Source organism: Mchenga conophoros, linkage group LG16 (assembly GCF_057382185.1).
Source record: "Mchenga conophoros isolate Kocher_MC1m ecotype Shallow Benthic linkage group LG16, M_conophoros_male_GT1.1, whole genome shotgun sequence".
Lineage (NCBI taxonomy): Eukaryota > Metazoa > Chordata > Actinopteri > Cichliformes > Cichlidae > Mchenga > Mchenga conophoros.
This window is the reverse complement of record NC_140541.1, coordinates 36,264,215-36,289,805: the sequence shown is the minus strand read 5'-3', so window position 1 is coordinate 36,289,805 and position 25,591 is coordinate 36,264,215. Positions and strand designations below refer to the sequence as shown.

Here is a 25,591-nt window from a genome sequence, read left to right as displayed (position 1 = left end):
TGGTGGGGGAGATTGTCACATCTTGCAGGAGCTTTCCTCTCCTCAGGGGCTCTCTCTGCAGGAGGGGGAGATACAGGAGAGGTGGAAGAAGATCTCAGCCTGGGTGTTTATTGTCTTATGTAGTCTGGAAGAAGAGTGGATGGTGGGGTGGGTGCAGTTTTCTCTGTGGTGGGGTTGGGTGGACTGTCCCGGGCTCTGTGGGGCTGGGAGGCGCTGCTGCGCTGGGCCCCGGTCTAGATGGGCCTGGGCCCCCTTTCCCTGGCGGGTCAGCGGGGGAGCTGGCCCCAGGGAGGGGTCACTTGCCCCTCCCTTCCTTCCCTCCCCATCTCCAGCTGCCTCCCTCTTCCCGCTCCACCACAACCACCCACACATGCAGGACCTTGGAGTAGGGGTATGTCACCAGGGTGCAGAGGAGGCCACCCCCCCCCCCCCCCCCCCCCCGTCCCCTTCTGGCTGCCTCTGCCTCAATTTTATCCCACAACTTAGACATTCACATTACTCACACTCTCATTACACATACATATAGGATCTTGGGGGTGGGCACGATACACGGAATCCAAAGTACCATCAGGGTGTACACCCCACCCCTGGCGTCGTTAATCACCTCTCAATGTTAAATACATGTAGACATTGAGGGCTAGAAGGAGGGACCATGCGCTTACCTGCTGCTCTCTGGCAGGTAGCTCCATGCCCTCCTGGGTTTTAAATGCACCTTAGAACACCCGTGCATCAACACTACAATGAGCGGGTGGAGGGAGGTTTGGAGTCTTCTCTCACCCCCGTTCTCTGCGACCTGCTGGAGCGGGGGGGCTAGGAGGAGGAGTTGGCCGTCCGACTGCGGTCTGGAGTGTGGGGCCTTCCTGCTGCTGCGGAGTCGGGGCGGTCTGCCTCCCCCCACCGCAGGGAAAAGGGTAACACCACCTGGGTCTGGGTGCAGTTTCCCCCTCCAGGGGCAAGGGTACCTAGACCCGGTGTGTAGAGTACGCTTGGGGAGTGTGATCGTGTGTACAGCGTCTCTTTATGTCTGTCTCCACGTTGGTTGAGTGTGGAGTAAGTGCATATGAGAGCATGAGGGTGGGAATGGATGTTTGTATATGTGTGTGCCTGTATTTCTGTGTCTATATGTCAGGTTGGGTGTCAGGCGCCACCTCTCTGGGGACATCTTAGGCCCTCCAAGGTTTGGAGGCCTATCTCCCCCTACCACCACTTCCCTGCCAGTGGCGGACTCCCTCAGACATCGGTGCGTTGGTGGTTCTTTGTGTCCGGGGATGGGCGTCCAGGTACACACCGGCTCACTCCTTGGCGGCCGCTTATCGGGGCCTGGAGCCTGGGGCTCGCTCGGGCCACTTCGGAGGTGGGGTGCCCCCGGCCCCTCGGCCTGGGGCTCGGTCACTCAGGCACGGCTGGCTGCCGGCGGAGCTCACGGGCGCGTCACTGCAACTCCCCCTGGCTTCTGCTCCGCGGCTGCTGAGTGAGCCCTCATCTGGGACTCTCCTCAGCTCTTTCTGGGACAGTGGCGCGGCTGCCCCTCTGTTGGTCTTCCTTGGTCTCTTGTGTTCTGGGGGCCTCTGGATGTCTGGAGTTTTGATCTCCTCCATACCTGCTTCATGCCCTGGAGGACGGGGCTGTGGCCCCCCCACACCCTCTAGCAGATCATTACATGAAGGAACCTTTTAAAAAAACAACAAAAAAAACAAGCGCGTCCATGCTCACAGGTGTACACACGGGTGATCACACCCACAAACTACACCCTTTTTGGCTCCTACCTCAAAGCACACTGTGTTCTGTTGATCTTATGTGCTGCACAATAATGTTTAATATTTAGTATTTACTGTCATATTCCCATATATCATTGTGATGTTGTTTATTCTATTACTCTTGTTCTCTTCTGCTTGTTTTCTTTTTTCTTTCTCAGCAGGTGACCCAGGTGATCGATATATGCATTTTTTTTTCTTATTTTTTTTTCTGCTCATTCTGTTGGTTTTTGTCTTTTGCCCTTCTCCCCCGTCCCTCTTCTCAGCTGTTTCTCTTTCCCTCTTTCTTTCTCCTCTTCTTTCCCCCAGTCAAGTCTGTCCCGTATTCAGTAAGTGAAAATAAAATGAACAATAAAAGGTGAATCAAATGGACCATTACGGCAAGGCTGGGATGGTCAATTTGGTAAAGTAAATCCGTTGGGCATCTTTCTTTGCCTTTAGACAACAATTCTGATGGCAAAAGAGCCAAACGGGACAGGCAAAAAAAAAGAAAAAAGAAAAAAAAATGTTTCAACCCAGTTTGTTTAGCAGATTCTGTATAGCAGCTTTATTATAGGGAGAACAGAACTTCCAGATTGTATGTGTACTTTCAACCAAAAGGCAAATAACCAAACCACATGAACATCTAATAAAAGATATAAACATTGAAACACTGATCCAACATTATTCTTGATTGACGGATCATTTGATTTTACATTTTTACCTGAATGTGGCTCCTTTTTTTGAAAAAACTTCCTTATATCCATTATGAACCTGGCTGTCTCTCTGTACACAAACACACAACAGGAGTTATAAGGTTAATGGGCATTCAGTCAGTTAGCTAGTTAGTATCCATTTCAAACAGGACAGTGGTAACAACAGTAGGCTACGGACAATTTTAAGTTTTAGATTTTAAATAGGCTGTATACATTTCATGATGGTTGAGACATTGTATAACTAAAACTAGTGTGCCTATGCCACCGCTAATCAGTGTAGTTTGCCATTCAAACGGCTACAGAGAGCAAAACTCAGCAGAGCAGCCATTTTCCTTACTCCATAATTTTCCACCATGAACTATGGTAAAACCAAACACCGCTCGCGCCTCACAGATGACAGCTTACAGTTTTGTGTAAAGATGAGGTGACTTCATACAGCCCCGATTTGCAGACGCTGTGCACAGAGGTTCATGAGCAGACCCGACAATGTTTGCATGAACATGCTTTGAAGCATTACGTTATGGACTACTTTTCACACATAGTTGCTGTACCCACACAGTCGGCTGTAGCTTTTCATCTCACAGCCCGACACATACAAAAAAAGAACAGCTGAGAGAGCACAGACTTTACGCCTGATTGCAGATGCCGCTGATGTGGGTCCACCTCCCCTGCAGCGGCACTGCAGACCACGCCCCGCCACACACATCAAACACGTAAAATAAATATTTGTGCACTGTTGCATTCACTTTTTGTTTTTTGTTATTTTTACAGTGTTCTGAATGATTAACAATGGTCTACAGCCAATCTTGTGTATTATTATACAAACTTTGGTTGTAAGATTCAGATAACTATTTCATAAAAGCTAAATATTTTATATGAGCGTAAGAAAGAAAAGTATTTCTTTGTGCCCCCCTTTCCCTGTTAATGCCCTACCTGGCCCCCTGGCAAAAGCTTTGCTAGATCCGCCCCTGCACAGTTACCAGCTGTCAGCTACACAGAAAAGGATATTGGTGTTATTCATCTCTCAGAAACAGTTCATAACTTCCCTTCAACTCATTCATGTCACCTAAAAGGTAAACCTGTTTCTCCATAACCAGTTCAGCTCTGATGATTCAGTAAGGACATCTCCGGGTTTGGACCAGCCGTTTTTAAAGCTGTGTCTCCAGCAAACATCAGCTGATACTAGAAATTAAAATCAAATGAATTCTAACAACAGCCGATCAAGCTTAAACGTGCTGCTGTTGTTTAGCGCGATAAACAAACAAGAGAGAAAAGTCGATCATTGATCAGTTTCATGACTGAAGTTTCAACAGGCGAGAGAATGACAGGGGAGGCTGTCTTAAAGTTCAACATCAGTAACTTAGCGCGCACACAGCTGTATAGAAACTCCGTCGTGTTAGCTAGCACGCAGTACAAGTTATTGTAAGTAATCGTAAAAAGTCAGTACAACGAAAATAAACTACACCTAAACTCGGTTTATATCTGACCCAAATAGAGTGCAGTTCATAACTTCTTACCTGAAAATCAGTTCACCTCATGCTCCGACCGGCAGCCGCCTGCTTCTCCTGCCTTCGGTTTCCCTGACAATAATAAATCCGAGGAATAGTAATAAGTTACTGATGAACTTAATGATTTGTTATACTTGAACAATACTTGACTGAAAGATGAGTGATGGAAGAAGCATAGATAAAATAGTAATGTATGCACTCTGAACTGTGTGCATAGATTGGTTTTTGACCAGGACTGGATCATTCGAGATCTGAACCCTGTGGGTTCAGCGGCGAGCCAATCCCAAGAGAGTGACTGTAGACGGACCAGAGTACGGTGTGGCCAGCCGTGGGATCCATCTTCAGCGAACCTCAGGACTATAACTACATTCCTTGACACAGATAAGACTAACACTTTAAAAATCTACCTGGGTAGTGTTAGAACCAGTTGGACAGAAACACACACACACACACACACACACACACAGAGGGAATTCTAATTTAGAGGAAGCTCTTTAATTGAAACTCTTTGGAGAATTTCCTTAAAGAGGATGTTTGGTTTTGATTTTATTTTTGAGCCCTTTAATGTGCGTTTGTGCACTGTAGGAAGCCAGCTTTAGACAGGCAGGATTTGTAAACTTTACAACTTTCAATACAGTTTCTATTCAAATCACATCTTATCTATCATTGTGTGGTTCCTTCTCTGCTGATCCTTTCAAGGCTCCATAGTCTTACCTAGAACTTTCTGATACTAGTCCAAAGTTGTCGAGACAATATTTTAATGCGTATCTCATATTATTTAATTGTAATACTTGTTACACTATTGTGGGCATACTCAACCCATGGGAGTTGCTCACTCCAAGTTGTCTGATTGGTGGATGCCAAGCACCGGAGGGCCGCCTCGAGTTCCTGATTGGCCCGTTCTTTCTGGCCATTAGTCTGAGGGTGGAAACCAGAGGAGAGACTGACCTGCGCTCCGAGGGCGTTGCAGAATTCTTTCCAGACCTGTGATGTGAACTGCAGCCCCCTATCAGAGACGATGTCCGTGGGGATTCCGTGAAGGCGAAAGACATGGTTAGTCAGGAGTCGAGCTATTTCTAAAGCACTGGGGAGCTTGGGGAGGGGGACAAAGTGAGCAGCTTTCGAAAAACGATCAATGATAGTAAGGATGACTGAGTTACCTGATGAGGAAGGGAGGCCCGTGATGAAGTCCATTGCAATGTGTGACCACGGGCGGCCAGGGGTCGGTAGGGGTTGGAGAAGGCCGGAAGATGGCTGATTGACGCTCTTGTTTTGAGCGCATGTAGGAGGGGCAGCAATGTATTCGCAGACGTCCTTAGCTAAAGACGGCCACCAGGCGAAGCGTTGGAGGAAGGTAATGGTGCGGTGGACCCCAGGGTGGCAGGTGCACTTGGCCGTGTGAGCCCAATGCAAAACTCATGATCTGACAGTAGATAGAACAAAGAGTAGGCCCGGGGGACCCATACCCGTACAGGGTCCGGTTCTGTTCGTTGGGCCACTCGAATAGCTGACTCAATCTCCCAGGTTTTTGCCCCGACAACACACGTGGAAGGAAGAATGGGGATCCTGGGCAGCGTCTTCGGAGGTGGCAAATTGGCATGAGAGGGAATCGGGTTTGACATTACGAGAGCCGGGTCTGTAGGTGATTGTGAATTGGAATCTGGTGAGAAACAGAGCCCACCTAGCTTGCCTGGTGTTGAGTCGTTTCGCGGACCGGATGTATTCCAAGTTTTTGTGGTCCGTCCAAACCACGAACGGTTGGGCAGCTCCCTCTAACCAGTGACGCCACTCTTCTAGGGCCAGCTTGATGGCCAATAGCTCTCAGTTCCCCACATCATAAGTATCAGAAGTAAGCACAAGGATGAAGCTTACCACCTTGTTGCTGGGAGAGCACTGCCCCCACTCCTGCGTCCGAGGCATCCACCTCCACGACGAAGGGTTGACTGAGATCAGGTTGGATGAGGATGGGTGCAGAGGCAAAGCGCTCCTTCAGGCAAGAGAAAGCCTGGCGAGCCGGTTCATCGCAGCAGAAGGGGACCTTGGGTGAGGTGAGACGAATCAGGGGTAGAGCGAGCTGGCTATAGTTGCGGATGAAACGGCGATAAAAGTTAGCGAAACCCAAGAAACTCTGAAGCTGCTTGCGATGGGATAGAGTGGGCCAGTTTAACACAGCTTGAACTTTGGCGGGGTCCGCTCTCAGGTTACCTTGTTCAATGACATAGCCCAGGAAAGAGACTGTGGAAGCATAAAACTCACATTTTTCCCACTTCACGAAGAGACGGTTTTCCAGGAGGTGTTGGAGGACCTGCCTGACATGGCATTCGTGTTCAGAGACAGAATGGGAGAAAATGAGGATGTCATCCAGATAAACGAAGACGAAGTGGTTAATGAAGTCCCGCAGTACGTCGTTTACCAGGGCCTGAAAAACAGCTGGGGCATTGGTGAGACCAAACGGCATGACAAGATATTCAAAATGACCAAGGTGATTGTTGAAGGCTGCTTTCCATTCATCCCCCTCCCTTATTCTTACCAAATGGTACGCGTTGCACAGGTCCAACTTAGTTAAGATGGTGGCCCCCTGAAGGAGCTCGAAGGCAGAATTTAAAAGAGTGAGCGGATATTTATTCATCACTGAGATGTTGTTAAGGCCCCGATAATCAATACAAGGTCGTAAGCTCTTGTCTTTCTTGGCAACAAAGAAGAATCCGGCGGCCACAGGAGATGACGAGGGGCGAATGAGACCTGCGGTGAGTGATTCGTTGATGTATTTTTCTATACTTTCAAGTTCGGGCTGAGACAGACTGTATAGGCGGCTGGTAGGGAGAGGTGCGCCTGGAAGAAGATCAATGCCGCAGTCATACGGCCGATGCGGAGGAAGCGAGCGTGCTCTATCCTTGCAAAACACTTGTTTGAGATCATGGTAGACGGGTGGCACGGAGGAGAGGTCCGGCAGCTTGGAGAGAGAAGAATTGGTTAGCGGTTCGGAAGAGGGGGTGGCAGCTTTAAGACAGGACATGTGACAATCCTCCTCCCCACCCCACAATGCTCTCCTTTTTCCAATCGAAGACAGGGTTATCTTGATGCAACCACGGGTAACCCAGAACTAGTGGCGTGAGTGGAGCTTGAAACACATACAGCTGTATTGTCTGGGAACGATTGCCAGAGAGAGTCAGTAAAACGGGCTCAGTGATATGAGTGATGTTAGGAAGCCGCTGGCCACTGAGGGCGGTGACTTGGAGTGACTGTGGCAGAGGCTCAGAATTCAGATTTAATCGTCGGGCCAGCGAAGCGTCAATAAAGTTCTGTTCCGCTCCTGAATCGATTAGAGCCTTAAGAGGGTGGACCTGAAGCTGCACCGTTAATTTAGCTGCTAGCATGAGCCGTGGAGGAGACTGTGAACTAGAGACCTCGTCCACTTGAATTCTCCTCTCTACTGCGGCCTTTTGGCAGAGACGGGCAAACATTGGCAACATGACCCTTACGGCCGCAATAGAAACACTCACCGGCCCTCCACCGATGGTGCCTTTCCTCAGGGTAAAGGCGAGAGCGACCCAGCTGCATAGGTTGCTCACCCTCCTCCATGTCCTGCGACTCTGAATCTCTTCCGCCACTCGTGGCGCTTCCGCCCGATGCTGCTTCGCCGCGTCCCAGAGATATCTGGGAAACGTAGTCCTCAGTTCTGCGGCGCGCACGTAAATGCCCATCCACCTTTACACACAACGTTATCACATCAGACAAAGTTTTAGATAACTCTCTTATCACTAGTTTGCCCTTTAACTCATCACACACGTTGTTCAACAAAGTACTTATCAATGCTGGCTGCCCCCACCCGGTCTCTTCGGCCAACGTCCAGAACAAAATGGAGTATTCCGCCATACTTCGTCTTCCCTGCTTAAGATTTAGTAAATGGTGAGATGCTGCATCAGCGCCAGTACCTCTCTCAATCACACATTTAAATTTAGCAAGAAAATCCTTGTACGAGATGCTGACGTCAGTTTTCAAAACAGCTTGAGCCCAGTTTAAAGCCGGTCTGCGTAAGAGCTGGACAAAAAAGGCAATCTTAGCCTCGTCAGTTTCATATGTTCTCCACAACTGTCTAAACTGCATTGTTATTTGGGTCAGAAAACTGGCACACTGGTGAAACTCACCCGCAAAGGTTTCTGGTGTTGGCAAAGCTCGCGCCAGGGGCTCCAAGCGAGTGGGATGAGGCGAAGCCAAAGGCCCGGGTGCTGGAGGCTCAGAAGCCGGTAACTGTGAGGAGACAGAGGGAGGAGAGGCTGCTGGGCTTACCAGGGGTACGCGCTGAGCAAGGGCCTGCGTTAGAGCGGCCAACTGCTGATTGATGAGCTGCAGCATTTGTTGTTGGCGTTCCAAAACCTCCTTGGCCGTGAGGACGTGCTGCTGGGCAGCAGAGTCCGCTGAGTCCATATTCTGGCTGGATCGTTATGTTAAGGTTCAATGCAGGGGACTCAAACGCGGGACTCCTGAATCAGCTGAACACAAGGGAAATCCAAGGGGGAAATCACTCGCTCTCCAACTCTCCACATACACGACAACAGTCCTTCTTTTCACACTTGACACACAGATTCACACGGGAAAGGTAATCCAGGGGCTCTGTAGATAAGGAGACAGGAATGAGAACGATATTCACAAAAGACACATGACTTATCTTGAGCTGTAGCTTGACTTTCACTGACGCGTGGCAGACAAAGATCCAGCGAAGACCAACAGTCACCTCCTGGCTTAAATGCCGTTCACCTTGATGGGCATCAGATGTGTTCTTTTCTGTGGGTGTAGGCGTGGGCCGAGGGCGTGAACCCACAATGAGTTCTTCCCCGGTGATGGAGAGGAGGAGAGAGAGAGAGCACGAGAGAGAGAAAAAGACAGAAAAGGCCGATCAGCATCTCGCCGATCCCCCAGGCCATGACACTTGGGGCAGGAACTCGTCCCTGACCTGAAGTGGGCCCTCCACCCTTTTCCGGCTGAGGACCATGGCCTCAGATTTGGAGGTGCTGATTCTCATTCCCACTGCTTCAAACTCAGCTGTGAACCGTTCCAAAGCGAGCAGAAGGCCATCACCCGATGAAGCCAACAGAACCACAAAGTAGAGATGAGATTCTGAGAACACCCACAAAGAGCATTCGGACGTAGCTTTGCCACTGCTCCAGGTGGCTCAGCACAGAGTGGAGAGCTACATTGATGGCATCTTCTATGGATCTGTTCGCATGATTTTCAAACTGGTAATCACTGGTCTGATCCACAATGAAGACGAGTCCACGTACAGACAGGATGTGGACCAGCTGTTCCACTGTTGCAGTCAGAACCACCAGGACCCGACTGTGGACGTGACAGTGAACCTTCAGACTCGCCCTAACTATACTTAAAAATAGAGTACTTACCATGGATCACGTCAGATTCCTAGGACCCACCTTTCCACGCGATCTGAAGTGGTCCCCACATATAGACTCTATCCAGAAGAAGGCCCAGCAGAGGTTATGGTTCCTGCAGCAACTCAGAATTTACAACCTGATCTCTGAGACCATGGTTTTATGCAAAAAAACTTTTGATTTACTCTTTTCTGGGCTGGAGGAACAGGGGGTGATCGTGGTGCAACGATAAGGTTACATCACTCTGCAGAAAATTGGAGAAGCACCTGGGATAGAATCTTTCCATTGTGGAATAGGAAAAGTAGAGAGTGAGCAGGCGGCAGAGTAACAGGTAAGTAGCAGGTAACAGCTGCAAACAATTCTTTTTTCCACAGAGTTACTAAGAGGCAAAGACAAAGCAACATTCACAAGAACTTCTTACTGTCTTTCTAGTGACTTCAGCAAACGTCAGAGAGCCTGATCATTATCACTGAAGCAACAATGATCTGACTGGACTACGAAAGACTACAAACGAAAAACAGAAGAGAACCACAACAAGTCCTGGACAAATATGTTTAATTGGCATAAATGTAAGAAATTCCTAACAGTATTATGAAGAAAGCATCTTTTAAATAAAGTTGTAAAACGTTTTAAAATTTCTTTTTCAAGAACCTGCAGGTTTGTTTTATTATGTGTTTAGTACATGATACATATTAAATCCCCTGTGATTTTCCAAAGCTGTGAGCTTTCATTCCAGATCAATGATTGGCTGGTTTGAAATCCCAGCTCACGTGTTGCTGTTATCTGTACCTGATAGAGGAGAGAGGAGAACAGAGACCAGATACAGTGAGCGACTAGGCTTCACTTAGGTCTCTCAGTCACAATGAATAATGTTTCTGTAATAACAACGTTTTTTCTTTCAGGTTTCAATGAAACAGTCAGTCACAGGTTTGTTCTCTTTTTCCTCAGTTTGTTGTGTTACTGCATCATTTGCCTCGTCAATGTTTCTCTCATTGTGATCATCATCTTGGACAGCAACCTCCATGAATCAATGTATATTCTGCTCTGTGTCTTTTGCATCAATGCACTTTATGGAACAGCAGGTTTCTTTCCCAAATTTCTCTGGGATCTCCTCTCTGATGTTCATCTCATTTCATATTACGGTTGCCTTATTCAGACTAAGGTGATTTATTCTTTTGTCTGCGGCGAACTCTCAATTCTTGCACTCATGGCATATGACAGATATGTGGCCATATGTCAGCCACTGAAGTACCACTCTATCATGTCAAAGCAAAGAGTCATAAGGTTTGCATGTTTTTTGTGGTTCACAAATTTCTGCATTATGGCTGTGAATGCCTTTCTAACATCCAGACTGAAGTTATGCAGCCCGTATCTTTCCACACTCTTCTGTGTGAACTGGATTATTGTTCAACTCGCTTGTTTTCCAGCACAAACTATAGTTAATGGCATATTTGCAAATATTACAATAATTATTTATTTGCTTCATGGTGTTTTTATAGTTTGGTCCTATATGTATATCATTCAAACATGTGTAAAGTCTATAGAAAACAGGGCAAAGTTCATGCAAACATGTGTCCCACATCTCATCTCATTATTTACTTTTGTTGTGGCAATACTTACTGATGTTATAAGTATGCGACTGGGTTCGAAAGAGTTGCATCGGACCCTTCAAAACTTTGTAGTAATAGAATTTCTTGTCATTCCTCCTATTATGAATCCTCTGATGTACGGTTTCAAACTGACCAAAATCCGAAAAAAAATTTATAGTGTTGTTATTTTAAAAAGAACTAATTTTTGTTTTATTCGATCAGAAAATAGTTTCACACACAGCTAAGTGTCACACCCATTGTTTGACATCCATTTTAAAATAAGTCCAAAAAAATGTTTAATTTTTACTGAAATTTGTGTTTTATTTGGAGTTGTCTGAAAACATGTCTATTGATGTGAGCGGATATGATGTTTTATTATTTATCTGCATTTCCCAGATGATTTACATTTTATAGATGTCTTTGCACTAAATGTATTTTTGATGGTCACCTGCCTAATTAACAAAAAAACACTGATATGTAGAAAGGCTGTAAATTTCAGTCTTTCTTCTCATTACTGTTCAAGGAAATAACAGGCACCGTGGAGACTGCACATGTGAAAAGGATTAAAAGACAAACTGTTTTAGATGTGGCAGCACTATCAGAGTGTCAATCTATTTTGATATTATGCTGTCTTATAAATCTGATCCACAACCACATGGATGTGAAGCAGTTTTAGTAGTTTTCTCAGTTTTATCCTCTTTATCCTTAACACTTATTGAAACAGTCAGAGGTTTTAGCAACTGGACCAGTTTTAGAATTTCTGCTTAATCAAACATGAAAGTCTGTTCTTACTTAACACTTGTACAATTAAATGGCTTTTCCATTGTTTGAAGGATTGAAAGTTAAAGCTGAATATTTACAGTGCAAATCAGTTTTTCTACATTACAATGTGTTTGTTTTTACTGTATTAAGTAAAAGAAATGAGAAATCTGTTAAACAGTAAGAAATAAATGTGTACAATTGTAAAAAAAAAAAAAAAAAAAAAAAATTCTGGTAGCTCATTTCCCAGCAGCAGGTGAGGCCAAGAAGCACCACATACCACACACAAACTACCAGCAAAGGCCTCCCCAATAGGCGTGTTCTCTCCCTGCTGTTCTTGACCCTCTAAACTGATTGACTAGAATGCCTTTTATTGTCACTATACACATGTACAAAGAGATTCAGAGCATCTCATACCCAGTGCAGACATGTGGGAAAAGAAGAAAGGGGGGTGAGGTGCACAGTTCCGTGGCACTGTATACATATGAGCAGGTCAATATCAAAAAATGTCAAATATACAAATACTGAAAAAAAATAAATAAGTCTATTTTTACAGTGGGGTATTTGACATAAATTAAATATTGCACAGTAGTGGTAGTTTTTGTATATTCTGTGTATAGAGGAGAGGCTTGAATTGGGGGGTGAAACTGTGTCGTCGGTTCGTGTGTGAGTTCAGGGTACTCATGGCTTTTGCAAAGGAACTGTTTCTTTCTTTTTTTTTTTCTTTTTTTTTTTTTTTTGTGTCCCGTTTGGATCTTTAGCCATCAGAATTGTTCTCTTAAGGCCAAGGAAGATGCCAAGCGGATTTATTTTACCAAGTGGATCATCATGGCCTTGCCATATTGGTCCATTTGATTGACCTTTATTATAATTATGAATTTATTTTATTTTCAGTTGCTACAAACGGGACAGACATGATTGTGGGATAGGACAGGGAGAGAGAATGAAAGAAAGAGAGGGAGAGAAAGAAAACCAAAGGGGAGAAGAGACGGTGAGAAGGGGGGGAAGAAAGAAAAAACAAAAAAAAACAAAAAAAACAAAACACCTGGGTCACCTGTATGGAGAAAAAAAACAGAAGAGAAAGCAAACAACAAAGAGCAACATAATAAAAAAAAACGGCACCATCACAATAAACTAGCTAGCAGTAGATATCAGTAGATTCTAAATAATAAACGATATTGTGCAGCACGCAAGATAGACAGCGCACAATGTGCTTTGAGGCAGCAGCCAAGAAAGCTGTAGTCCGCGTCTGTGAATACCCGTGTGTACACCTGTGTGCATACCTGTGTGGATCAGCATGCTTGCATTCCAAAGGTTTCTCCATGTAACGATCTGCTAGGGAGTGTGGGGAGCCACAGCCCCGTCCTCCAGGGTATGAGGCAGGTATGGAGGAGATCAAAACTCCAGACATCCAGAGGCCCCCAGAACACAAGAGACCAAGGAAGACCAACAGAGGGGCAGCCGCGCCACTGTCCCAGTAAGAGCTGAGGAGAGTCCCAGATGAGGGTTCACTCAGCAGCCGCGGAGCAGAAGCCAGGGGGAGTTGCAGTGACGCGCCCATGAGCTCCGCCGGCAGCCAGCTGTGCCTGAGTGACCGAGCCCCAGGCCGAGAGGCCGGGGGTACCCCACCTCCGAAGTGGCCCGAGCGAGCCCCAGGCTCCAGGCCCCGATAAGCGGCCGCCAAGGAGTGAGCCGGTGTGTACCCGGACGCCCACCCCCAGACACAAAGAACCACCAACGCACCGACACCTGAGGGAGTCCGCCACCGGCAGGGGAAGTGGTGGTGGGTGGAGATAGGCCTCCAAACCTTGGAGGGCCTGAGATGTCCCCAGAGAGGTGGCGTCTGATACCCAACCTGACATATAGACACAGACATACAGGCACACACAGACACAAACATCCATTCCCACCCTCATGCTCTCATATGCACTTACTCCACACTCAACCAACGTGGAGACAGACATAAAGAGACGCTGTACACACGATCACACTCCCCAAGTGTACTCTACGAACCGGGTCTAGGTACCCTTGCCCCTGGAGGGGGGAACTGCACCCAGACCCAGGTGGTGTTACCCTTTTCCCTGCGGTGGGGAGAGGCAGACCGCCCCGACTCCGCAGCAGCAGGGAGGCCCCACACTCCAGACCGCAGTTGGACGGCCAACTCCTCCTAGCCCCCCCGCTCCAGCAGGCCGCAGAGAACTGGGTGAGAGAAGACTCCAAACCTCCCTCCACCCGCTCATTGTAGTGTTGATGCATGTGTGTTCTAAGGTGCAATTAAAACCCAGGAGGGCATGGAGCTACCTGCCAGAGAGCAGCAGGTAAGCGCATAGTCCCTCCTGCTAGCCCTCAATGTCTACGTGTATTCAAAATTGAGAGGTGGGCAACGACGCCAGGGGTGAGGTATACACCCTGATGGTAATTTGGACTCCGTGTATCGTGCCCACCCCCAAGATCCTATATGTATGTGTAATGAGAGTGTGAGTAATGTGAATGTCTAAGTTGTGGGATAAAATTGAGGCAGAGGCAGCCAGAAGGGGACAGAGGGGGGGGGGGGGGGGGGGGTAGCCTCCTCTGCACCCTGGTGACATACCCCTACTCCAAGGCCCTGCATGTGTGGGTGGTTGTGGTGGAGCGGAAAGAGGGAGGCAACTGGAGATGGGGAGGGAAGGAAGTAAGGGGCAGATGACCCCTCCCTGGGGCCAGCTCCCCCGCTGACCCCAGTAGGCACTCCCATACTCCACGACCCGCCAGGGAAAGGGGGCCCAGGCCCATCCAGACCGGGGCCCAGGAACTGTTTCTAAGTCTGTCAGTGTTTGTGCTGATGCACCTGTAGCGCTTCCCTGAGGGAAGCAGGTCGAACAGGTCAAAACCTGGGTGGGAGCTGCCCTTGATGATGTTTGTTGCTCTGTTGAGGCAGCGGGTGAAATAAATGTCTGACAAGGAGGGGAGAGGGCAGCCAATAATCTTCTGTGCTGCCGTGATTACACTGTGAAGCTTCACTCTGTTCCCATCTGGTCAGCTGCCGTACCTTACTTTGATGCAGTATGTCAGCAGGCTGTCAATGGACGAACAGTTGGACCCTCTCCAACCATCACTGTTGATGTATAGGGGACCTAAGTCAGTGCTGTGCCACCTGAAGTCGACAATGATCTCTTTGGTTTCCATAGTGGTCAGTGCTAGTTTTTTTTTTCTCTGAACACTATGATGTCAACTTCAGGACTTCCTCTCTGTAGTCTGCCTCGTCTCCCTTTGAGATAAATCTGACTAATGTGGTGTCTTCAGCAAACTTGATGATGATGTTGTTGTTGTGGGTCGAACTGCAGTCTTAGGTCTAGAGACAATACAGGAGGGGGCTCAGCACACAGCCTTGTGGGGAGCCAGTGCTCAGCATGCGAGTGGAGGAGAGATGGGGGTCAAGTCTTACAGTCTGGTGCCGGTTGGTGAGAAAGTCAAAGGCCAAGAGTGACCAGTTTGGTGAAGAGGATATCCAGGATGATTGTATAGAAAGCTGAGCTGTAATCCACAAAGAGCATCCATCCATCCATCTGCTTATCCGGGGCCGGGTCACAGGGGCCGCAGCCCTAGCAGAGAAGCCCAGACCTCCCTCTCCTCAGCCACCTCCTCAAACTTGTCTGGGGGAACACCAAGGCGTTCCCAAGCCAGCTGAGAGATAAAATCTCTCTAGTGTGTCCCAGGTCTGCCCCGGGGCCTCCTCCTGGTGGGACATGCCCGAAACACCTCATTCAGGAGACGCCCAGGATGCCCAAACAACCTCAACTGGCTCTATTTAATATGGAGGAGCAGCTGCTCTACTCTGAGCCCCTCCCGGAAGACTGAACTTCTCACCCTATCTCTAAGGGAGAGGCCAGCCACCCTTCAGAGGAAGCCCATTTCTGCCGCTTGTATCCGCAATCTCGTTCTTTCGGTCACTACCCACAGCTCATGACTATAGTGGAGGGGAGGGACGTAGATCGACCAGTAACTTGAGAGCTTCGCTTTTACACTCAGCTCTCTCTTCACCACAACACAATGGTATATCGTCCATATTACTGCAGCCACAGCACCAATCCGTCTGTCGATCTCCCGTCTCTCGTCACTCATGAACAAGACCCCGAGATACTTAAACTTGGGGCAGGAACTCGTCCCTGACCTGAAGTGGGCCCTCCACCCTTTTCCGGCTGAGGATCATGGCCTCAGATTTGGAGGTGCTGATTCTCATTGCCACTGCTTCACACTCAGCTGTGAACCATTCCAAAGCGAGCAGAAGGCCATTACCTGATGAAGCCAACAGAACCACAAACTAGAGAAGAGATTCTGACAAACCCCACAAAGAGCTTTCTGACGTAGCTTTGCCGCTGCTCCAGGTGGCTCAGCACAGAGTGGAGAGCTATGTTGATGGCATCTTCTATGGATCTGTTCGCATGATTTGCAAACTGGTAATACTTGGTCTGATCCACAATGAAGACAAGTCCACGTACAGACAGGAGGTGGACCAGCTGTTCCACTGTTGCAGTCAGAACCATCCGGACCAAACTGTGGAGGTGACAGTGAACCTTCAGACTCACCCTAACTATCCTTTAAAATAGAGTACTTACCGTGGATGACTTCAGATTCCTAGGATCCACCTTTCCACACGATCTGAAGTGGTCCCCACATATAGACTCTATCCAGAAGAAGGCCCAGCAGAGGTTGTGGTTCCTGCAGCAACTCAGAATTTACAACCTGATCTCTGAGACCATGGTTTTACACAAAAAAAACTTTGATTTACTCTTTTCTGTGCTGGAGGAAAAGGGGGTGATCGTGGTGCAACGATAAGGTTACACCACTCTGCAGAAAATTGGAGAGGTACCTGGGATGGATTCTTTCCATTGTGGAATAGGAAAAGTTGAGAGTGAGCAGGCGGCAGAGTAACAGGTAAGTAGCAGGTAACAGGTGCAAACAAAGTTACTAAGAGGCAAAGACAAAGCAACATTCACAAGAACTTCTTACTGTCTTTCTAGTGACTTCAGCAAACGTCAGAGAGCCTGATCATTATCACTGAAGCAACAATGATCTGACTGGACTACGAAAGACTACAAACGAAAAACAGAAGAAAACCACAACAAGCCCTGGACAATTATGTTTAATTGGCATAAATGTAAAAAAAAATCCTAACAGTATTATGAAGAAAGCATTTTTTAAATAAAGTTGTAAAACTTTTTAATATTTCTTTTTCAAGAACCTGCAGGTTTGTTTTATTATGTGTTTAGTACATGATACATATTAAATCCCCTGTGATCTTCCAAAGCTGTGAGCTTTCATTCCAGATCAATGATTGGCTGGTTTGAAATCCCAGCTCACGTGTTGCTGTTATCTGTACCTGATAGAGGAGAGAGGAGAACAGAGACCAGATACAGTGAGCGACTAGGCTTCACTTAGATCTCTCAATCACAATGAATAATGTTTCTGTAATAACAACGTTTTTTCTTTCAGGTTTCAATGAAACAATCAGTCACAGGTTTGTTCTCTTTTTCCTCAGTTTGTTGTGTTACTGCATCATTTGCCTCGTCAATGTTTCTCTCATTGTGATCATCATCTTGGACAGCAACCTCCATGAATCAATGTATATTCTGCTCTGTGTCTTTTGCATCAATGCACTTTATGGAACAGCAGGTTTCTACCCCAGATTTCTCTGGGATCTCCTCTCTGATGTTCATCTCATCTCATATTACGGTTGCCTTATTCAGACTAAGGTGATTTATTCTTTTGTCTGCGGCGAATTGTCGATTCTTGCACTCATGGCATATGACAGATATGTGGCCATATGTCAGCCACTGAAGTACCACTCTATCATGACAAAGCAAAGAGTCATTAGGTTTGCATGTTTTTTGTGGTTCACAACTTTCTGCATTGTGGCTGTGAATATCTTTCTAACATCCAGACTGAAGTTATGCAGCCCGTATATTTCCACACTCTTCTGTGTGAACTGGATTATTGTTCAACTCGCTTGTTTTCCAGCACAAACTGCAATCAATGCTATATCTGCAAATATTACAATAATTATTTATTTGCTTCATGGTGTTTTTATAGTTTGGTCCTATATGTATATCATTCAAACATGTGTAAAGTCTATAGAAAACAGGGCAAAGTTCATGCAAACATGTGTCCCACATCTCGTCTCATTATTTACTTTTGTTGTGGCAATACTTACTGATATTATAAGTATGCGACTGGGTTCGAAAGAGTTGCCTCAGTCCCTTCAAAACTTTGTAGCATTAGAGTTTCTTGTCATTCCTCCTATTATGAATCCTCTAATTTACGGTTTCAAATTGACCAAAATTCGAAAACGATTTTATAGTGTTGTTATTTTAAAAGTAACTAAATTTTGTTTTATTCGATCAGAAAATAGTTTCACACACAGCTAAGTGTCACACCCATTGTTTGACATCCATTTTAAAATAAGTCCAAAAAAATGTTTAATTTTTACTGAAATTTGTGTTTTATTTGGAGTTGTCTGAAAACATGTCTATTGATGTGAGCGGATATGACGTTTTATTATTTATCTGCATTTCCCAGATGATTTACATTTTGTAGATGTCTTTGCACTAAATGTATTTTTGATGGTCACCTGCCTAATTACCAAAAAAACACTGATATGTAGAAAGGCTGTAAATTTCACTATCTTTCTTCTCATTACTGTTCAAGGAAATAACAGGCACCATGGAGACTGCACATGTGAAAAGGATTAAAAGACAAACTGTTTTAGATGTGGCAGCACTATCAGAGTGTCAATCTATTTTGATATTATGCTGTCTTATAAATCTGATCCACAACCACATGGATGTGAAGCAGTTTTAGTAGTTTTCTCAGTTTTATCCTCTTTTTCTTTAACACTTATTGAAACAGTCAGAGGTTTTAGCAACTGGACCAGTTTTAGAATTTCTGCTTAATCAAACATGAAAGTCTGTTCTTACTTAACACTTGTACAATTAAATGGCTTTTCCATTATTTGAAGGATTGAAAGTTGAAGCTAAAGATGTACAGTGCAAATCAGTTTTTCTACATGACAAAATGTTTCTTTTTACTGTATTAAGTAAAAAGAGATGAGAAATCTGTTAAACAGTAAGAAATAAATGTGTACAATTGCAAAAAGAAAAGATCTGGTAGCTCATTTCCCAGCAGCAGGTGAGGCCAAGAAGCACCACATCCCACACACAAACTACCAGCAAAGGCCTCCCCAATAGGCGTGTTCTCTCCCTGCTGTTCTTGACCTTCTAAACTGACACTGTCACGGTCTGCCGGGGCAAGCCGTGTGGGAATTATTTAGGACCAGGAAGCGGCAGCTCGGGTGCACCTGAGTTTAATGACAAGAGAAAATACAAACAGCAAACGGTGCGGGTGGACATGAAACTGGAAAACCTAAACTGGGCAAAACTAACAAAACAAACCAGAAATGACGATGCAGGGAGGTCAGGGGAAATACACGGGGAAATACACGGGGAGAGACACAGAGAAACACAGAGAGACACAGAGAGACACAGAGAGACCGTGGGAAACAACACAGACGAACCAGCAATGAGGACGGGTGAACACACACTACAGTATAAATACACATACCAGTAATCAGGGGATGGGAAACAGGAGGGAAACATATCTGGGGGACATAACAGCTGACGAGGTAAGTGTAACCCATATTTGAGTATGGCTTAACTAGAATACACCAGAATAAAAGAATCATTAATCTAAACAGCACACTTCATTTGTAATGAATAAACCATAGGTGCAGCCGTTAAGGAGTTAACTGTTCTGGTTTAGACACGTGCTACTCTAGGCCAATGAGCTGCTGAAACGTGGTACAGGCTCCGCCTGCCGCCCCTGCCTAGGAGGACACAGATTTTTCTTTTCTCTCTTCCGCTCGCGAACCTTCCATGAGCAAGCTAGTGAGGAAACGAGACACGGCGATTTACTGAGACGAGGTATGAAAAAGAGTAATATAGACGGAGAGCTAGCACTCACTGTTTACGAAAGATTGTTTTACTGTATGTATATTGCTAAGACGAGTAATTAGCTGGTTCTTTTTACATTGCTTAGTCGAGAAAGGTCGGGAGTTAGAGACGACGCCATTTCATCGGTCGTGCGCCATCTCTCGCTGCTCCGTCTTTCTAATTCTGAGATCGGTGAGCAAAGTGTTTTACTTGTTCATTATTTATCTGTGTTTCATGAATGCCTTGCAAGTAAAATGTTCCAGTGTTTAATGATAATTGTTTAGGAATGTTCTGTAGGAAACTTTGTTCAATTTACTGAAACCCAGCAGTTGAAGTGAATGTGTGAATTGTGATTTTATGAGGAACTTAATATGTCCCATGACACTGTCGTTGACAGGTCAGGTTTTTTTTCTTTTGTTTGGTTTTGGGTTTTTTTTTTTTTTGTTTCTTTGGTTTGTATCTTCCTGGTGCATTCCAACGGATCCTGAAATTGATGGCGAGCCAACCCCGTTGAAGGACCAAATGACTTTGTTCTGTCCTGCACATCAGAGTGTGGTAGGCCAGATGCAACAAAACAGAAACACACCACGCCATTTTGTACTCGTAGTCCCCCTTCTTCACACACATCCCCCTGGACTCACGGGCGGGTGGTTTTAAGGACTCGTTTTACGGACTCTGTACATTCCATGAATGTGAACAAAAGTGAGTGTGAGCGGTTGGAAATAACCCTCCAGCTGATTAACTGTTGCTATTTGTTAACGAAGTCTGTGAAAATGCAAATAAGTGTTAACATTTATATGCTGATGATTGAAATTGTGGTTCATTGTTGGATGTGAACTGTACCTCTAGAAAGGGTGCACCCAGGTAAGATTTCTTTTTTTCCATCAAGTGATCACTGTGATTTTGCCAAAAGGTATTATTAAGAGAGTACTGGTACCGAAAGGGAATAATTTCATTTGTAAGTGTTTTGTATGTTTGTCATAATGTCCTGTTATTTCTAATTGAAAAGAAAAATACAATTCCGGTTATTTTTCAAAACTCGCGGTTGTCTGAGTCTCATTCAGTTCGCCTCTCCTGTACGTAGCCGAACCTACTGGTCCAAATCTTTGAGCTCTTTGATGTCAAATTTGGGTGACATACTCTTGTTTTGATCTGGGAGTATTCGAAACACGCACATGAGTGCTACATAAGGGAAACGTAAACAGAACACAGACATAAGAAAGAGACCTTCCAAGTAAAACAGGAAACACATACAGGTAATGACACAGACTCAGAAACGCAGACTGGACACAGGGATACACGGGCAGAAAGAAAAGAACACTAACCGAGGAAGAACAGAACCAAAATGACAATAATAGAAAACACAAAACGCTGGGTCAAAAGGACCCAGGTTCCTGACAGATTGACTAGAATGCCTTTTATTGTCACTATACACATGTACAAAGAGATTCAGAGCATCTCCTACCCAGTGCAGACATGTGGGGAAAGAAGAAAGGGGGGTGAGGTGCACAGTTCTGTGGCACTGTATACATATGGGCAGGTCAATATCAAATATACAAATATTGGAAAAAATAAATAGTCTATATTTACAGTGAGGTATTTTGACATAAATTAAATATTGCACAGTGGTGGTAGTGTTTGTATATTCTGTGTATAGAGGAGAGGCTTGAATTGGGGGGTGAAACTGTGTCGTCGGTTCATCTGTGAGTTCAGGGTGCTCATGGTTTTTGCAAAGGAACTGTTCCTAAGTCTGTCAGTGTTTGTGCTGATGCACCTGTAGCGCTTCCCTCATCTTCTGTGCTGCCTTGATTACACTGTGAAGCTTCACTCTGTTCCCATCTGGTCAGCTGCCGTACCTTACTTTGAGGCAGTATGTCAGCAGGCTGTCAATGGACGAGCAGTAGAAGATCAGCAGCAGGTTGGAGTCCAGTTTGTGCTTCTTGGAAAACCGGAAGGTGTGGACCCTCTCCAACCATCACTGTTGATGTATCGGGGGCCTAAGTCAGTGCTGTGCCACCTGAAGTCGACAATGATCTCTTTGGTTTTTATAATGGTCAGTGCTAGTTTTTTCTCTGAACACCATGATGTCAACTTCAGGACTTCCTCTCTGTAGTCTGCCTCGTCTCCCTTTGAGATAAGTCTGACTAATGTGGTGTCTTCAGCAAACTTGATGATGATGTTGTTGTTGTGGGTCGAACTGCAGTCTTAGGTCTAGAGACAATACAGGAGGGGGCTCAGCACACAGCCTTGTGGGGAGCCAGTGCTCAGCATGCGAGTGGAGGAGAGATAGGGGTCAAGTCTTACAGTCTGGGGCCGGTTGGTGAGAAAGTCAAAGGCCAAGAGTGACCAGTTTGGTGAAGAGGATATCCAGGATGATTGTATAGAAAGCTGAGCTGTAATCCACAAAGATCATCCATCCATCCATCTGCTTATCCGGGGCTGGGTCACAGGGGCCGCAGCCCTAGCAGAGAAGCTCAGACCACCCTCTACTCAGCCAACTCCTCCAACTTGTCTGGGGGAACACCAAGGCATTCCCAAGCCAGCTGAGAGATAAAATCTCTCTAGCATGTCCCAGGTCTGCCTCGGGGCCTCCTCCTGGTGGGACATGCCCGAAACACCTCATTCAGGAGGTGCTCAGGATGCCTGAACAACCTCAACTGGCTCTATTCAATGTGGAGGAGCAGCTGCTCTACTCTGATCCCCTCCCGGAAGACTGAACTTCTCACCCTATCTCTAAGGGAGAGGCCAGCCACCCTTCAGAGGAAGCCCATTTCTGCCGCTTGTATCCGCAATCTCGGTCACTACCCACAGCTCATGACCATAGGGGAGGGGAAGGACGTAGATCGACCAGTAAATTAAGAGTTTCGCTTTTACACTCAGCTCTCTCTTCACCACAACACACTGGTATTGCATCCATATCACTGCAGCCGCAGCACCAATCCGTCTGTCGATCTCCCGTCTCTCGTCACTCATGAACAAGACCCCGAGATACTTAAACTTGGGGCAGGAACTCGTCCCTGACCTGAAGTTGGCCCTCCACCCTTTTCCGGCTGAGGACCATGGCCTCAGATTTGGAGGTGCTGATTCTCATTGCCACTGCTTCACACTCAGCTGTGAACCATTCCAAAGCGAGCAGAAGGCCATCACCTGATGAAGCCAACAGAACCACAAAGTGGAGATGAGATTCTGAGAACACCCACAAAGAGCTTTCTGACGTAGCTTTGCCGCTGCTCCTGGTGGCTCAGCACAGAGTGGAGAGCTACATTGATGGCATCTTCTGTGGATCTGTTCGCATGATTTGCAAACTGGTAATCACTGGTCTGATCCACAATGAAGACGAGTCCACGTACAGACAGGAGGTGGACCAGCTGTTCCACTGTTGCAGTCAGAACCATCTGGACCCGACTGTGGAGGTGACAGTGAACCTTCAGACTCACCCTAACTATCCTTAAAAATAGAGTACTTACCGTGGATCACTTCAGATTCCTAGGATCCACCTTTCCACACGATCTGAAGTGGTCCCCACATATAGACTCTATCCAGAAGAAGGCCCAGCAGAGGTTGTGGTTCCTGCAGCAACTCAGAATTTACAACCTGATCTCTGAGACCATGGTTTTACACAAAAAAAACTTTGATTTACTCTTTTCTGGGCTGGAGGAAAAGGGGGTGATCGTGGTGCAACGATAAGGTTACATCACTCTGCAGAAAATTGGAGAGGTACCTGGGATGGATTCTTTCCATTGTGGAATAGGAAAGGTAGAGAGTGAGCAGGCGGCAGAGTAACAGGTAAGTAGCAGGTAACAGGTGCAAACAAGTCTTTTTTCCACAGAGTTACTAAGAGGCAAAGACAAAGCAACATTCACAAGAACTTCTTACTGTCTTACTAGTGACTTCAGCAAACGTCAGAGAGCCTGATCATTATCACTGAAGCAACAATGATCTGACTGGACTACGAAAGACTACAATGAAAAACAGAAGAAAACCACAACAAGCCCTGGACAATTATGTTTAATTGGCATAAATGTAAAAAATTCCTAACAGTATTATGAAGAAAGCATTTTTTTTAATAAAGTTGTAAAACGTTTTAATATTTCTTTTTCAAGAACCTGCAGGTTTGTTTTATTATGTGTTAAGTACATGATACATATTAAATCCCCTGTGATTTTCCAAAGCTGTGAGCTTTCATTCCAGATCAATGATTGGCTGGTTTGAAATCCCAGCTCACGTGTTGCTGTTATCTGTACCTGATAGAGGAGAGAGGAGAACAGAGACCAGATACAGTGAGCGACTAGGCTTCACTTAGATCTCTCAATCACAATGAATAATGTTTCTGTAATAACAATGTTTTTTCTTTCAGGTTTCAATGAAACAGTCAGTCACAGGTTTGTTCTCTTTTTCCTCAGTTTGTTGTGTTACTGCATCATTTGCCTCGTCAATGTTTCTCTCATTGTGATCATCATCTTGGACAGCAACCTCCATGAATCAATGTATATTCTGCTCTGTGTCTTTTGCATCAATGCACTTTATGGAACAGCAGGTTTCTTTCCCAGATTTCTCTGGGATCTCCTCTCTGATGTTCATCTCATCTCATATTACGGTTGCCTTATTCAGACTCAGGTGATTTATTCTTTTGTCTGTGGTGAACTGTCGATTCTTGCACTCATGGCATATGACAGATATGTGGCCATATGTCAGCCACTGAAGTACCACTCTATCATGACAAAGCAAAGAGTCATAAGGTTTGCATGTTTTTTGTGGTTAACAACTTTCTGCATTATGGCTGTGCATGCTTTTCTAACATCCAGACTGAAGTTATGCAGCCCGTATCTTTCCAGACTCTTCTGTATGAACTGGAGTATTGTCCAACTCGCTTGTTTTCCAGCACAAACTATAGTTAATGGAATATTTGCAAATATTATAATAATTATTTATTTGCTTCATGGTGTTTTTATAGTTTGGTCCTATATGTATATCATTCAAACATGTGTAAAGTCTATAGAAAACAGAGCAAAGTTCATGCAAACATGTGTCCCACATCTCGTCTCATTATTTACTTTTGTTGTGGCAATACTTACTGATATTATAAGTCTGCGACTGGGTTCGAAAGAGTTGCCTCAGACCCTTCAAAACTTTGTAGCATTAGAGTTTCTTGTCATTCCTCCTATTATGAATCCTCTGATTTACGGTTTCAAACTGACCAAAATCCGAAAAAAATTGTATAGTGTTGTTATTTTAAAAAGAACTAAATTTTGTTTTATTCGATCAGAAAATAGTTTCACACACAGCTAAGTGTCACACCCATTGTTTGACATCCATTTTAAAATAAGTCCAAAAAAATGTTTAATTTTTACTGAAATTTGTGTTTTATTTGGAGTTGTCTGAAAACATGTCTATTGATGTGAGCGGATATGACGTTTTATTATTTATCTGCATTTCCCAGATGATTTACATTTTGTAGATGTCTTTGCACTAAATGTATTTTTGATGGTCACCTGCCTAATTACCAAAAAAACACTGATATGTAGGAAGGCTGTAAATTTCACTCTCTTTCTTCTCATTACCGTTCAAGGAAATAACAGGCACCGTGGAGACTGCACATGTGAAAAGGATTAAAAGACAAACTGTTTTAGATGTGGCAGCACTATCAGAGTGTCAATCTATTTTGATATTATGCTGTCTTATAAATCTGATCCACAACCACATGGATGTGAAGCAGTTTTAGTAGTTTTCTCAGTTTTATCCTCTTTTTCTTTAACACTTATTGAAACAGTCAGAGGTTTTAGCAACTGGACCAGTTTTAGAATTTCTGCTTAATCAAACATGAAAGTCTGTTTTTACTTAACACTTGTACAATTAAATGGCTTTTCCATTGTTTGAAGGATTGAAAGTTGAAGCTAAAGATGTACAGTGCAAATCAGTTTTTCTACATGACAAA

General features: G+C 45.3%; 3 protein-coding genes across 3 annotated transcripts; all 3 read left to right on the top strand.

Moving 5' to 3' along the window:
- Nucleotides 1-10,154: 10,154 nt before the first annotated feature.
- Nucleotides 10,155-11,178, top strand: LOC146557249 (olfactory receptor 5F1-like). The gene has a single exon (XM_085249328.1). The coding sequence runs from the start codon at nt 10,207-10,209 to the stop codon at nt 11,176-11,178; it is 972 nt and encodes a 323-aa protein (XP_085105454.1). The 5' UTR covers nt 10,155-10,206.
- A 5,372-nt stretch (nt 11,179-16,550) lies between these two features.
- Nucleotides 16,551-18,941, top strand: LOC146557248 (olfactory receptor 52D1-like). The gene is made up of 2 exons (XM_085249088.1): nt 16,551-16,606; nt 16,702-18,941. Exon 2 carries the CDS (start codon nt 17,125-17,127, stop codon nt 18,094-18,096), a length of 972 nt encoding a protein of 323 aa, XP_085105214.1. The 5' UTR covers nt 16,551-16,606; nt 16,702-17,124; the 3' UTR covers nt 18,097-18,941.
- A 4,928-nt stretch (nt 18,942-23,869) lies between these two features.
- On the top strand, nt 23,870-24,945 carry LOC146557247 (olfactory receptor 2K2-like). Its single transcript, XM_085249180.1, has one exon. The coding sequence runs from the start codon at nt 23,974-23,976 to the stop codon at nt 24,943-24,945; it is 972 nt and encodes a 323-aa protein (XP_085105306.1). The 5' UTR covers nt 23,870-23,973.
- Nucleotides 24,946-25,591: the final 646 nt, after the last annotated feature.

Excerpts from the sequence above, each read along its gene's own strand:
- LOC146557249 (XM_085249328.1), top strand. The coding sequence starts at position 10,207 with ATGAATAATGTTTCTGTAATAACAACGTTTTTTCTTTCAGGTTTCAAT.
- LOC146557248 (XM_085249088.1), top strand. The coding sequence starts at position 17,125 with ATGAATAATGTTTCTGTAATAACAACGTTTTTTCTTTCAGGTTTCAAT.
- LOC146557247 (XM_085249180.1), top strand. The coding sequence starts at position 23,974 with ATGAATAATGTTTCTGTAATAACAATGTTTTTTCTTTCAGGTTTCAAT.